Source organism: Lycorma delicatula, chromosome 5 (genome assembly GCF_047948215.1).
Source record: "Lycorma delicatula isolate Av1 chromosome 5, ASM4794821v1, whole genome shotgun sequence".
Classification (NCBI taxonomy): Eukaryota; Metazoa; Arthropoda; class Insecta; order Hemiptera; family Fulgoridae; genus Lycorma; species Lycorma delicatula.
Window position 1 is genome coordinate 81,086,744 of NC_134459.1, and position 16,447 is coordinate 81,103,190.

The following is a 16,447-nucleotide window of genomic DNA, read 5'->3' on the forward strand; positions in this document are numbered from 1 at the left end:
CAGCATATCTAAATATTCCAATGAAACTGATTTATTACTTTTGGAGATTTTCGAGTGCTAAAATTTTATATATATATATAAAGAAACCCCCAGTGTAAGAAAATGCAATTTTCGCACCACTCATACCTCAAAACGCAAAAATATACATTTTCATTCAAGAATCACATCGTGTGACCGAAAGTAATACCGTACTTTCTTCGAAAAGTCGGTTAAAAAAAATACATATATATCTTCAAATCGTCAATACAGAAAATTAAATTTTTTGTTTAATTTTTTCCACTTATTAAAAAATATATATATTTATAACCGCCAGAAGGATTTATAGAAAATAAAATCTAAAAAATCATCATGGTTGGTTCGTTTGGTGAAGACTAGTGATTGAACATCATAAAAAAAACATGGTTCGAATTGAAAATTTTCTCCTTTTTTTAATTAATTAGAAATAATATAATCATTCTTCCTAGATCATGTTGTACTTTCTTTCATTTTTATATTTTGTCTCCGAAACCACCGTAAGGTAGGTTTTGGAGGATAATTGAGGACAACATTTTTTTTTTCTTTCATTCATTTGACTGGTTTGATAGTTCTGTATTCATCTCTCCAAGATTCCCTATCTAGTGCTAGTCGTTTCATTTCAGTATACCCTCTACATCCAACATCCCTAACAATTTGTTTTACATATTCCAAACGTGGCCTGCCTACACAATTTTTTCCTTCTACCTGTCCTTCCAATATTAAAGCGACTATTCCAGGATGCCTTAGTATGTGGCCTATAAGTCTGTCTCTTCTTTTAACTATATTTTTCCAAATGCTTCTTTCTTCATCTATTTGCCGCACTACCTCTTCATTTGTCACTTTATCCACCCATCTGATTTTTAACATTCTCCTATAGCACCACATTTCAAAAGCTTCTAATCTTTTCTTCTCAGATACTCCGATTGTCCAAGTTTCACTTCCATATAAAGCAACACTCCAAACATATACTTTCAAAAATTAATTTTTGATGTAAACAAATTATATTTCTTACTGAAGGCTCGTGCTATTCGGCATTTTATATCACTCCTGCTTCGTCCATCTTTAGTAATTCTACTTCCCAAATAACAAAATTCTTCTACCTCCATAATCTTTTCTCCTCCTATTTTCACATTCAGGGGTCCATCTTTGTTATTTCTACTACATTTCATTACTTTTGTTTTGTTCTTGTTTATTTTCATGCGATAGTTCTTGCGTAGAAGTTCATCTATGCCGTTCATTGTTTCTTCTAAATCCTTTTTACTCTCGGCTAGAATTACTATTTCATCAGCAAATCGTAGCATCTTTATCTTTTCACCTTGTACTGTTACTCCGAATCTAAATTGTTCTTTAACATCATTAACTGCTAGTTCCATGTAAAGATTAAAAAGTAACGGAGATAGGGAACATCCTTGTCAGACTCCCTTTCTTATTACAGCTTCTTTCTTATATTCTTCAATTATTACTGTTGCTGTTTGGTTCCTGTACATGTTAGCAATTGTTCTCTGTATTTGAAACCTAATTTTTTTAAAATGCTGAACATTTTATTCCAGTCTACGTTATCGAATGCCTTTTCTAGGTTTATAAACGCCAAGTATGTTGGTTTGTTTTTCTTTAATCTTCCTTCTACTATTAATCTGAGGCCTAAAATTGCTTCCCTTGTCCCTATACTTTTCCTGAAACCAAATTGGTCTTCTCCTAACACTTCTTCCACTCTCCTCTCAATTCTTCTGTATAGAATTCTAGTTAAGATTTTTGATGCATGACTAGTTAAACTAATTGTTCTGTATTCTTCACATTTATCTGCCCCTGCTTTCTTTGGTATCATGACTATAACATTTTTTTGAATTCTGATGGAAATTCCCCTTTTTCATAAATATTGCACACCAGTTTGTGTAATCTATCAATTGCTTCCTCAGCTGCACTGCACAGTAATTCTACAGGTATTCCGTCTATTCCAGGAGCCTTTCTGCCATTTAAATCTTTTAATGCTCTCTTAAATTCAGATCTCAGTATTGTTTCTCCCATTTCATCCTCCTCAACTTCCTCTTCTTCCTCTATAACACCATTTTCTAATTCATTTCCTCTGTATAACTCTTCAATATATTCCACCCATCTATCGACTTTACCTTACGTATTATATATTGGTGTACCATCTTTGTTTAACACATTGTTAGATTTTAATTTATGTATCCCAAAATTTTCCTTAACTTTCCTGTATGCTCCGTCTATTTTACCAATGTTCATTTCTCTTTCCACTTCTGAACAGTTTTCTTTAATCCACTCTTCTTTCACCAGTTTGCACTTCCTGTTTATAGCATTTCTTAATTGCCGATAGTTCCTTTTACTTTCTTCATCACTAGCATTCTTATATTTTCTACATTCATCCATCAGCTGCAATATATCGTCTGAAACCCAAGGTTTTCTACCAGTTCTCTTTATTCCGCCTAAGTTTGCTTCTGTTGATTTAAGAATTTCCTTTTTAACATTCTCCCATTCTTCTTCTACATTTTCTACCTTATCTTTTTTACTCAGACCTCTTGCGATGTCCTCCTCAAAAATCTTCTTTACCTACTCTTCCTCAAGCTTCTCTAAATTCCACCGATTCATCTGACACCTTTTCTTCAGGTTTTTAAACCCCCAATCTACATTTCATTATCACTAAATTATGGTCGCTATCAATGTCTGCTCCAGGGTAAGTTTTACAGTCAACGAGTTGATTTCTAAATCTTTGCTTAACCATGATATAATCTATCTGATACCTTGCAGTATCGCCTGGCTTTTTCCAAGTGTATATTCTTCTATTATGATTTTTAAATTGGGTGTTTATAATTACTAAATTATACTTCGTGCAAAACTCTGTAAGTCGGTCCCCTCTTTCATTCCTTTTGCCCAGCCCGTATTCACCCACTATGTTTCCTTCCTTGCCTTTTCCAATGCTTGCATTCCAATCTCCAACTATTATTAAATTTTCATCTCCTTTTACGTGTTTAATTGCTTCATCAATCTCTTCGTATACACACTCTACCTCATCATCATCATGGGCGCTTGTAGGCATATAGACGTTAACAATCGTTGTCGGTTTAGGTTTAGATTTTATCCTTATTACAATGATTCTATCGCTATGCGTTTTGAAATACTCTACTCTCTTCCCTATCTTCTTGTTCATTATGAAACCTACTCCTGCCTGCCCATTATTTGAAGCTGAGTTAATTATTCTAAAATTACCTGACCAAAAGTCGCCTTCCTCTTCCCACCGAACCTCACTAATTCTTACAACATCAACATTTATCCTATCCATTTCCCTTTTTAAATTTTCTAGCCTACCAACCTTTTTTAAACTTCTAACATTCCACGCTCTGACTCGTAGAATGTTATTTTTTAATTTTCTGGTGACCCCTTGCTTAGTAGTCCCCACCTGGAGATCCGAACGGGGGACTAGTTTACCTCCGGAATGTTTTACCAAGGAAGGCATCATTGCTATATGAAAATGCAGAGAGCCATATTTTCTTGGAAAAAAAGCAGCTGTAGTTTTCCATTGCTTTCAGCTGCGCAGTACTTAGAGGACTGAGTGATGTTGATATGGCCGTTTAAGTCATTCTGACTCACTCCTTTAACAACTACTGAAAGAGCTGCTGCCTCATCAACGGCAAGGTCTCATGATTCATAGAGGAGGACAACATGTATGAATGTAAATGAAGTGTAGTCTTGTACTGTCTCAAATCAACCATTCCTGAAATGTGTGGTCAATTGAAACCCAACCACCAAAGAACTCCGGTATCTACGACCCAGTATTCAAATCCAAATAATAGTAGCTGCCTTTACTAGGATTTGGACTTTAGAACTCGCGATTTCGAAATAAGCTGATTTGTGATGCCAAGTTCATCAGTACATCATCCTGGTGGGTTCCTAAGTCACAAGCTAGCACAGCAGCAAACACGGTAATTAATTTTACGTATTCTTGATCTGTTAGGCCGAATTTCGCAAACGTACACTCATAATGCGTACTTTTATATATAATCTTTTAATCAAAATTTTAATTGTTTTAAGCTCATAAAATCTCAAAACGATGTGAAAACAAAATTCCGGTAGATCATTTTCTTGATCGATGGCAGTCCTGTCGCTCTACTAAGAGATAACAGCTAAGAATGTAATACTGCATTCTATAATATTTTCATTTCATTGCAATGAAAAAAATGTATTTTTCTTATTCTAATGAGGAGATATAAGAAAAAAGGTCGGCTTGAAAACTATGAAGCGGTTATAAAAGGTAATTTACATATACAGCGTAATAGTAACAGCCATTATTATTTGTCGATCCTACATTAATTACTAGTTTACTTTGCTATGTTTTATGTAGTTGCTTCCTCCGTTATACAAAAGCGGATCTTACTCATTATGTGTCAAGAAAGTAAATCTGTGAAAATTAAAATTTTTATTTAAATTTGTGTCCTACAATTGTAACATATGTTAGAAATAGCTTACCCTTCTTTGGGGGATCAAACGTCGACGTCTATCAGGATTTAAAAATATAACAATATTGCTATGACGTTGCCACCACATGAATTCCGCTGAATAGGATTAAAATAGTCCTTCAGTTGTCCTGTATTGAACTTTGTCGTGTACTTCGCTAATCACCACGAATTTTCTATATACTGGGCATGTGCTGCCGTCTGCGGAAGTATAAAATGCTGTACGTGATTGTGCAGTCTGGTTCTGTCAAATTTTCAGTTTTTTGGAATGCTTTAGATGTCCTTATAGCCTTGCCTTTCATCTGAAATAATAATCATGCATGGTCTTATTCTATTATTAATAATAGAAAAAAAATGTTTCTGCGAAAACATAAGGAAAACCTTTTCCTTATTCTCAGATCTACCCATCGAAAACTCATTGTTGAGGTAATATTGGGCCAGAATTATATTTTTTACGAGAAAAATCAAATTTAAAATTTTTACCCTCTTCCACCAATTATGGCCAATTGTTTAAATTATGGCTGGAACAACTTCCCGCATGAAACTTCGAAATTTACTTTGGTGTTGTGATCTACTTCTAATTCCTTTTCACATAACTTGAGGGATATGTGAGATCCTTTACCCGACAATAAATAAATAAAACGATATGTTCGGAAGAATAGTTTAAAATCACTTACGAACTTAAAACGAACGAACTATTTAAATCTGCTGCATCCACCTTTTCATCATGTACACCGATGTCGCAAACCCGTCCAAAAAATCGTGTCATGTCCGCGATCAAATTTACATGTGTTACGTAGAATATTATGCGCTCGGAGAAATTTTACGGGCTGAATATCCTTTACCTGCATTTTGGTGAACTCGGTATGCTAATGTGCAACAGTGTAGTCAGCTCAATGAATAAGGTTACGGAAAACACTACTTCACTCCTCACTTCCCTAGTAATCGTGACATGGTGTGCTTGTGAAGAAAATGCTAACTTTCAGGAATTATTCTAATGTAAGGTCTCCCACAACCATTAGGGTTGCGGGTACTTTCACATCTGTATACTCTCCTTATATGCACACAGTTTTTGAGAAGTATTTGTAGCGTAAATAAGCACGTGTTCTTATATAAATCATCAATATTTTCGATATAAAGTAATTACGGATACCCACTCGTGTTTTGATACTAGTATATTGATTAAAGAATTACTAATATCTAGATATAAACTATCTAGATCAGTGGTGGTTCCCAAACTTTTCCGAGTCGCGGCGTCTTTTTACAATTAAAATTTTTCCATGGCGTCCTACCTTAAGTAAAAGTATGACTACTCGTAAGTAAGAGATAAAAATAAATAAAACTCGTGTATCTTCATTATATTTTTACTTTTTTAACATTAAATTAATAATTATAAATGTCTTGGTTCAATTAATTATGAAGCTTTTACAATATTTCGCGGCGCCTCTGTGAAGAGGCCGCGGCGCAGAGTTTGGGAGTCACTGATCTAGATATTAAATTAAAGGAACTAGATAAATGGAGGTATTTAAAATGATTCTTTTCACAAATTGCAATAATGTTAATTTATACAAGTTGTTTTCTATTAACAGTCGTTGCAGATTCTATGAAATTATTCTACAATTATGCATTATTTACGAGTGAGAACACTCGTAAATACAAGTGTGAAACAAGGTCACACACATGTGTATTTAAAAAAAAAAATGTAATTCCCTAATTCTAATCGGTTTTTATTTATTCATATTTCTGGGTAATGTCGCTTTTAAACATATAAAAAATAAAAACAGATGAAAAAAAATTGTGTTTATTAATTCACACTTTTAAATAATATTAGAGTTTTTTAATTGAACAGAACGTTTTTCACGAGATCAACGCGTTTTAGTTTACAATCAACATAAAACAAAATTGTTTGTGTTAATTTGCCTATAATCATTTTAGAATTTATATTTACTTTGTTTCAATTAAAATATTCCGCATTTTAAGAGTGAACTCACCTATATTAAGAAGTGGTAAAAAATACGGCATCGTGTCATTCAAGAAGAAATGGCCTCGCTACTACAGGAAGAGTCCGATAACTTTATACAAAATATGAAAGGTAGGATAGTTTAGGATCATTTATATCTAAATTTATCCTATCAAATTTCAAATTAACACAGTTTAAAGATATGAAATATACTGAATTTCATTACCTTTCTCTCTCTTTTTAAAAAATTCGTCAGAATGAGACTTAATTACTAATTAACAATTAAATTAGTAAAAACCAACATCGAGATTGATGTACTTGAAATATTTGAGGGAAGAGATTAGTATCACATTTTTCGGATATTTTTATTAAGATATGACATCCCTTAATATCCCTTGAAGGATTTAAAAAAAAATTTGTCATGTCAAAAAATGTCATCTTACCAAATTTAACACATTTCTGTGATATTAAGCTAATATAAGCCAATTAGCACACACACACACACACACACACACACACACACACACACAGATATTTTGTAAACCGGATCTCTACCTTTCATCTGATTAAGAAGAAAGACACACACACACACACAGACACACACACACACACACACACACACACACACACACACACACACATATATATATATATATATATATGGATGGGTATATTTTTGGAAAAAAAATAGCAATACATTCCCTCTATTATATTTTATAATGGTAGGAAAGTAAAAAAAAACTGTTGCGCAGTTCTACGCAATAATACCGACTTTTCGTTTCCGACGCCCTCACTATTTCGCTGTCAGAAACGCAATGGTTTTCAGTTTAGGGTCGACACCCTACACACAAGCATCAAGTTGCATCTCACTCATCAATGTGACTCACTGCAAAAGCGCGTTTGAAAAACCACATCACAGTCAACATAACCTCAAAAGTTTTTTCGAACTTAAATTTAGTGTAACTCAAGAACAACTCAACCAATATTCATCAAATTTTCACGTGAACAACTTCAGATACACTACTATAGCGTATCTAACTCTAAATGAGTTTTATCAAGTAGTTTAAGGATTTTTGAGTGCCAGAATTTTATACCTAGGCCTATAAAAATAAATATACTCGTGTGTGTGTGTGTGTGTGTGTATGTGTATATATATATATATATGTATATAAAAGGAACTCCTAATTTAAGTGAATGATATTTTCGTACTCCTCATACCTCAAAACGTAAAGAAAATTCATTTTCACTTCCAGTCCCACCATGCGACCGAAAGTAATACCGTACTTTTCTTCGAAAAATCGATAAAAAAAATTAAATACTTTGATAATAATTTACGAGAACGGGCAGCATTTCTTCAAAAATATTGTAGCACGTCCAATTTTATTTTATTTTATTTTGCTTTTGTTTAATTATTTTATTTTTAAATATTCTGGAATCGTGTTAAGAAGTAAGTAAAATTATCAGCGGTAGTTCACATTTTACATAACTAATTATGAACTTTACCTATTAGCATATACTTGCGAATATTAAAAGCAAATTACAGATAATTTACTTAGTTTTAGTTTAACGGCTATAATAGCTGTATAAATGAAAAAAAAAAAAATTATATGTACAACCTTCATTTAAAATTTTTTTAAATGTCAAAAATAAATATTTAAGAAACAAGAGGAATTACGCTTTTAATACAACGTTCTTAGTAATGTTAAACAGTGATTTATGCCGCTGAATCATTCTCATTCTAGTAGACGGTTCTTTGGTGCTGAATTGATCGGTTTTGTATAAATAATTTTTATTTCTTTCAGATTCCATTAATAGCTTCTACCATTTTATTTTACGTAAAATGTTCAAAACATCTCGTAATTCATTTACGTTGTTAAAGTGCACTGGACGATTTAAAGATCTCTCAATTACTTGAAACTTTCGTAAATCATAAAGGATTTTTCTTTAATTAACAAATATATAAAGTTATATATAAAGTATTTCAATCCATTTTTATTATACAGAGTAATTAATACTAGAAAATTCTTGTTGGTATTTAGTTTCTGTGGACTTTATTCATACCAGTTTACTCAGAATCAATTTCTCTACAGATTTTGTTTAAAACTTTTATATGGTTATTACCCATTTATCTACGTTTTTTTTTTACACCGAACGTGAATTAATATGTTTATCGATCGAAATCTTTTGTCTTTTATCCCAGATTTCTCGAAAGCTACTAAAAATAGAGTACTGGGATCTATTTTAAAAACTTTTTGAGGTTATATTTCACATAAAATCTCTAAATTTACCCCTTAATTTTTGTCTCAAATATTACAATCTAACTTAATTTTACCGAAGGCGCAGAAATTAGGGCGAAATTTTTCGCCAGCCGACTCTCGCTAACGAAGCGTTTCCGAACCTATGTTTATATGAAATTTCTTCCTTAATTTCACCTGTAGAACGATCCTTAAAGTTTTTACATTCGTCGTGAATAATTATCGTTTAAATTTCACTTAAATTTGCTAAAAACCAAACTTTTTATCTTTTCAAACTAATAATAATTAAAATAAGAATAAATAATAACAATTTTGTCGATTTTCCCAAAAATAATTAAAGATTTCACTAATGTTTTTATTTTCTTGGAACAATTATTTATTCGTTATTTTTTTAGTAAATTAATCGGAAAAACGTGGAATAAATATCTATTCACTTATTACAAAAATTATTTCACGTAGAGTAATAATCTTTTTTCGTCATTTCTCTGTCTTCCATTTTCTTTTTTGAATCTAGGTTTTTAGTCTTTAAGTTTCTTATGAACGGTTTTTTATGAGTACGCAGGTAAAAAAAAAAATAAAATAAAATAAAAAAAAATAAACAAGAAATTTAAACACTATTTTATCAGATAAATAATATTCTACCGACGATTTAAAAAGAAATTTAGTTCTTTAAACTTATACTTAAGTAGGAATCACATTAAAAGAGTACTGATAACTTAATAATTGCCACTAGATTAAGTTATCAGTTTTTTTAATGTAATTCTTACTTAAAAAAAGTAAAAATTTAAAGAATTGAATTTTTTTTAAATTATCGCTTTTATTATTTTCTTAATTATATAAATAAAAATAATTTTACCATATTTTATGCATAATTTTTTCTAAAAAAGAATATATTAGTTCAGTATTTGTTGTTCTCTCACAACAATTTTAAATTAATATTTATCTTTAGAGATTATTTTTTTTATATTTATTCAATAGTACAATTCAAAACGTTACATTAAAAAGAAAATTCTTTTATTTTATTTACATTTATCGACTATTGTGATCATTAGTCCTTGTTTCAAATTAAAGCATTCTCATCCTGCTCGAAAATAGCGACCAAGTCAGCAGACTAGTCTTGTCAGATAGATCATCTAGAAAACAGACATGTCATAATAGAACATTAACTCCCCCCCCGACAAAAAAAAAAAAAACACAAGAAGACAAGGGTGTAACATACAATCCATTTCTAAAGAACTGTTGTCAACTTTATCAAAAACAGATTAAAATCCCACAATTATTAAAAGCTCATCTTTACAGTAAGTTCACAAAATTTATAATCTTTGTAAATTTACAAAACTTATAAAATTAACTAGTTTCATAATACCCATCGCTTAATTTTTTTCTTAGGTCAACGATTTTCCATTCTTCTAACGGCTTTCCCCTCTGATGACAGATTATCTGAGGCCTCGGAGATGGAATCTTCGTTCATCTCCGATACCACGGAGGAGTTTTGCGGAGGAGGTTTGCGGTATCGGATGATACCGGCTCGAGTGAAACGGGGAGTATTGCACTCAAGTCTAGACTGGATGCATGCTGAAATTTTTGAGAGGGCTAAAGTGCTCATCTTCTCTTTTGGAGTTCTTTGTGCTCCATTGCTGCTCGATCAACAGTCTCTTTTTCTATTATCATTGACATCTTTTCGGATTCCCTGAATGGAGATTTCTCTATTTAAACTTTGACCTGCGGTCAAATTAGCTTCAGGATTCTTCTGTGCTTCAGCTACATTTTCGTTCATCTCTGACTGGTCGAACGCTCATTTCTAGGTCGTACAGAACCTCTGGTGATCTGCTAAGCGCAATTTCCCTAGCTTCGAAGTATCTGATATTTTGTCTAGTCTTTACCTCCTGAACAACTATTTCTTCCATATATCCATATAAATCGAACAATTCCGAGACTTCGCAAGGTGGTGCCCATGACAATGTCATAGATAGGTGGATCCCTGTACGGGTCATCGGGGTGCAATGGCTCACCACAAACACAGATCTGTTCCCTCGTACATCTGGCCGCTGTATGACACAATATCTGACGTGCAAAGCACTGCAATGGAGTCGAAATGAACGGACGTACGTCCAATCTGTGGAAACCAGCCTTTATTTTCTCTGGACATTTCGGTTTACTGAAAGGGCATGCGATGCGGAGAAGAGTACAACTTCTCTGTTGCGTCGTATGTTCAATCGTCGACACGCTACAGCTCCTTGTGCATGAAGTTCTTAGACGATTTCCTCCTCTGTGCAGTTCAGCAAGTCCCTGCGCCCGACTACTCCTTTTGAGTAGTCGGGCTTTCCACTACCGTTAGAGGAGGGATAAGTCTTCCCGGTCCGCACTCCTCTCAACGTCGGAAGAAACAGATCACGGTAATGCTTCCCGTCACTGTTGCATGACATTGTTATTATTATTATTATTATTATTATTCAATTACTGACTACTTTAGAATATTTTACTTTTAACATTAATTACAGGATTTGTTATATCGTTAATTATAATTATTTGATAAACGAAATATTACATATTATGAGAAATAAAAGGTCCTTTATTTAACAGTAAAGATAATTTAAACTATTTACTAACAATTACAACTATATACTGTTTACTAACAAGTATTATTTATTAACTACTCGGTAGTTAATTATTATTTATTTGGTAGTTCATAAACTATTTACTAACAATTTTTATACGCTGATTTATAATTACAAAGATTGTTGAGTAAAGCTACAAAAAAAACTTTTCTGTATGAGCTGCAGTAGTGGAAGAATTAAGAATTAACGTTTTACAAGATACTATTTTCAAGTTCAACCCTTAGATATATATGGATCCGATTATATTAAGTCATTATATGTATGTATTATCGATCTAATTTTGTATAATTTATTCGTGTGGATGAAAAATACTAATTATATATACTTTACTCTAATGAATAAATGTATTAGAACTGTCATGGTTTACCGGACTTGAAAATATTAAACAAATAATGAAAGAAAAACCGTTTCATATAAGCTTAACATTTTTAATAGATTATTGACCTAATTAAATAAATAAGACTATTTTTAAAAATTTAAAGGAAAAACTAAAACTGATATTTTGATTAGTTGAATAGAAAAATGTAGACAGTAAGTAATTAAAAGTAACCACATGGGAATGAAGAAGTAATATTTGGAAAAATTACAAAATTTTGAGAAGAAAATTTGATAAAAATTCTCTACTCTGCTTAAATTGTTCCGAAGAAAAAAGCTGATAACATTGGTTTCCTGACATTGGTTATTTATTCTTGTATAGTTGAAAAATAATTATACATGAAAACGTTATCTAAGATTTTTTTTGGGGTAGTGGGTAATTTATGATGAAGTTTTACTGTAAAATTATAATTATATGTTTAAATAAACCAAAAATTTTTTAAAATTCAAAAATCAATACTTTTTTCTCTCCCTCACCTCAAAATAACCTTTGAAGAAAAAAATTTATTTTTCTACGTTTACTACGATAAATAGAAGATACTAAAAAATATTTCACTAAAAAATGTACAACCAATAAAAAGTTACCTAATATTTATTTTTTGGTGACGAGGGGTGAACTATAATGAAATTCTATTGTAATATTACTAAAAAATTATTATTAAACTTTTAATAATTAAAAATTTTAATCAACCAAAAAATTAAAAAATCGATATTTTATAAACTTTGAACGGCTCCCCCACCCCCATATTACCACCAATTTATTATATTTTTTGGTCGCTTGTGCTACTAATATGCCTAGGAAGACATTAAAAAAAATTGGTTAAAAAATATGCAATAAATAAAAAAATAGCTTTATTCTATTTTTGGGGGAATTCTGGCGAAATTTAAAAAAAAATTGGTAAAGTGAGGTTATCTTGGAAACATTTAGAGAAAATTGACCACCAAAATCTCCCACCCCCTGGAAATATTGATCCCAAAATTTTACCAACAAACTGCCCTATATACACGAATCTCTATACAAACTTTCATCAAAATCGGTTTATCCAGTCAAAAGTTATTAAGTTTCAAACACAACACACATTACCTAGTTTTTTGTTTTTTTTTTGGGTTCTGGGTCATGAAACGACTAGAAATAAAAAAAAACCATACCCCGTTTTTGACTGATTACCATACTTTCCTTCGGGCAGTATAACTCTAGAGCTATGATGGCAGGAAGTAAAAAAGTCTGTAAAAATCACGTTAATAGGATACATTATAGAACTACTCTATTATTAACTTCATCGTTACGCGTTTCAACACAATGTCAATTTAGAAATTATGATCAGTCATCACATTGTCTTAAGAACAATATGATATACAAATGTATAATGTATGCTATCAACGTTATCTTTACAGCACTTTTTAGGTAGATTTCATAAGAAGGTTACCTATTGTAATAGGTACCATGATTCGACTTACGAAAATTTCGACATATCTTCACGTTTCACATCCCTCAGACCCCAAAACCACCGTCAGTTCAAACGTTTATACATACATATATATATATATATATATATATATATATATATATTATATTTCACTTTCTTGTGGACACGATAACTGCCGCAATTTTGCTCCATTCACTTTAAAATTGATACATAAAACATAACGACCCAATATCTCGGTCGAGTTTGTTAATGAGCAAAATCGGACCATGGGAGTGGAAATGGGGGCTTTAAAAAAACAAAATACCGCTATAACTTTCTTATTAAGTAAAATATTGAATTCGTTTAAAGTTCCTACTATTCTTTGGATAAGGGCCTAAAACTTACCTAAGTAAAGTTTTTTTTATCACCAATCATTGGGCCAGGAGATGGAAAAAATGGGGTTTCGAAGACAAAAAAAATCATACTTCCCTTAATAGGCACAGTATCGAATCGGTTTAAAGTGGTCGTTAGTCCTCTAAACATTACCTACCTTTTGCCAGGTACCTTTTGTCTACCTTTTGTCTAGCTTTTGTAGGTAAACATTACCTATCTTTTGTCTGTAACAATGTTTGATATAACCAACCCAAACGGCAAGGGATGACCAAAATTTTGCTGGAATTGTAAAAAGATGGGGCTTGTCGTATGCTCAACATGTGACACTTTTTTCACATGCAATCATTGTATTGAGTAAATTTCAAGTTTTTCTTAACTTTAAGGTGGAAATCTTTTTTATCTCCTACTTAGCACCTCCGCCTCTGCCGAAAGGGATTTTTTTTTCTTCGGAACTATTTATTTGGAGTACAAGGTAATTAATTTTATTTTCAAATAACGCTTCATTCCTGTCCAAATAATGATTACTTTTACTTACTTACTCTCTACATTTTTCTATTCAGCTAATCAAAATGGGCACATCAGTTTTTAATTATTTAAAATAATCTGTTTAAAAAAATAGTTAATAGTTCAAAATAACCGGTAACTAGGATACATTTACTGGTCTAAAGACTTCCAAACTTTAGTCAGGGATTCAGTTAACCACACATTTCAGGAAGTGAAATGTGTGGTTAACTGAATCCCAATCACAAAGTACACAAATCCGATCTAGTACTCAAATCCGTACAAAAACAAGTAACCTTTACTAGGATTTCAACCTCAGTACCTTTGACTTCGAAATTCAGCTGTTAAACAACTAATTTGCGACGACGAGTTAATTACTAGACCAGCCCGCTGGTGGGATAATTAAAGATAAATTGTTAGTAATTAATTAGTAAGTAAAGATTAATTGTTTAGTTAGTATCGTATTTTTTCTTCCATTTTTTGTACTAATACAGATTGTTAATTAAAAAATAATCCGAAAGGGTACTTTTCTTTAGGGAAAAATATCTCAGTAATGAAATGAAATGGTTAGGTAAATGTAAATGAAGATATATAAAATTAACTCTTATCTAAAAATTTGAATTTTTTTCACTAAAATTATAAAGCGACTACATTTTAAGTTTCAAATTCATCGATAAAAAAGTAATGCGAATTATTAGTCTCAGTATATTGTATGTTAATTATATAACGAACTATTTTGAATATGGTGAATAGCTTTTTGAATTTTTTTAACTAGTAATCTTACTACTTATAAATTGTGGTTTATTTATAAAATTTATATCTTAAATCTTGAAAAATATCATTCAACATTCTTTATTATAAATGAAAAATATGTGAATTTAATCATACCGGTTTGTTGTTATCAATTTTTTGATATCTTTAAGAAATATTTAAAACAAAAATTAAAATATGTAGAATGAAAATTCCAAATGTAAATTTCCACAAGATAAATAATTATTATACTTTATTAATTAAAACAATAAAATAACCAAAAATTACAAATAAATCTATCGCTAAGGAAGAAAAGGACTTGCTCCTTTCTCCATCATTAAATATATTTTATAAAATGTTGATATTTTATAATATTGATAAAAATTTTAGTGATTAAATTTTTTGCTTGTACGATATGCCATTTACATTATTATTTATCTATCAATCGTCCTTAAATTTTGTCCTTGTATTGTTTTATTTTATTTTTCCGCATATTTTATTTTTTTATCATTTTTTTTTGTTGTCAAAATTAAAATATAATCTTATCATTTACAAAATAAAAAACATTTTTATAGTTTTACATGAAATTTAAAAAAAAATAATTTCATTGCTGTTTTGTTTTATTTTTTATTTTTTGTTTTACTGAAAGCTTTCCTCTTTTTTTATAAGTAAAATACATTTAGCTGGATCATTAAAACTTTTTTTGTTAGAATTCTATTGATTACTTTTAATTATTTATAGTAATAGAATTACTTTCAAAAAATAATCAAAATAACGGATTTAAAATAAAATTTTATTACTTTAAAAAAAACAAAAAAAACGGTATGACACTTCATCAACGGATTATCCATACATTCATCCCATCCATCAGGATTTCATACAGTCTATTCTAGACTCTATTTGCATCGTTTCTCTCATCTATGATAGTTTTATTATTACCAATAAATCCTCGTTGCGGCTTCGCCCGCGCTATGTGCGTGTAGAACTTAAAAAATTGGGAATAGTTTTTTAGAAAATTATGTATGTACTGTTGCTTTCAGAGTTAACGTTATTCAAAACTTATCGGATAAAATAAAATGTTTACATAAAGGATGTGTTCCCAAACTCAAATTTTTAATGAAATCAGGAAGTTATTGAAGTTGTTAAATAACTACCTTGACCTCAGCATAGCTAAGTCCAGAAGTTTCATTACTCCATTTTTTGGCATTGCAATAGTTACGTATTTTAATCATGTTGGCTGTTTGAATATCTTTCAAATTCAGATATTTAATTTCAGGATGATAATCAAAAGCTGATTTGACACCTAACATAATTCTCGAAGGTTGAACTCGATTTTGAGCCGAGCATATACGTTGCTCTTCAAGTCTTTGAGAATGCTCTGACGTAGATTCACGTCGTCTGCGATCATAAATTCTAGTAGCCCTAGAAATTCTTCTTTCTACCTGTGACCTCTTCGACCTAGGCGTTATGAAAAAATAAATATCAAATTGAAAGTTGAACCTATGCCAATTATGTGTATAGCTTACCCTGATGAAATTTCGTAGTTCAGAATATACAAATCTACAGAGTGCTATTTTACTGGGGTGAGGATGAGTTCTCAGGGGTCGCCGCCAGATTAGTCAATGAAATTAAGTTTACTAAAAAACACATAATAACTTTCTGAGGAATTTCGCTATCGATATCGAAATTCAGTACTCTTCAAATC

General features: G+C 31.1%; 1 protein-coding gene across 2 annotated transcripts in view; it reads right to left on the bottom strand.

Moving 5' to 3' along the window:
• Positions 1-16,447, bottom strand: part of LOC142325119 (facilitated trehalose transporter Tret1-like) — a 93,616-nt gene that overhangs the window by 39,448 nt on the left and 37,721 nt on the right. Inside the window, exon 1 of one of the 2 annotated variants that reach the window (XM_075366472.1) lies at positions 4,498-4,619. The exons of the other annotated variant lie outside the window; for it this stretch is intronic. Within the exon in view, the coding sequence (XP_075222587.1) occupies positions 4,498-4,575 (78 nt within the window). The 5' untranslated portion in view covers positions 4,576-4,619. Of the gene's footprint in view, positions 1-4,497; positions 4,620-16,447 lie in introns of those variants that run through there. 2 annotated transcript variants of the gene reach the window in all.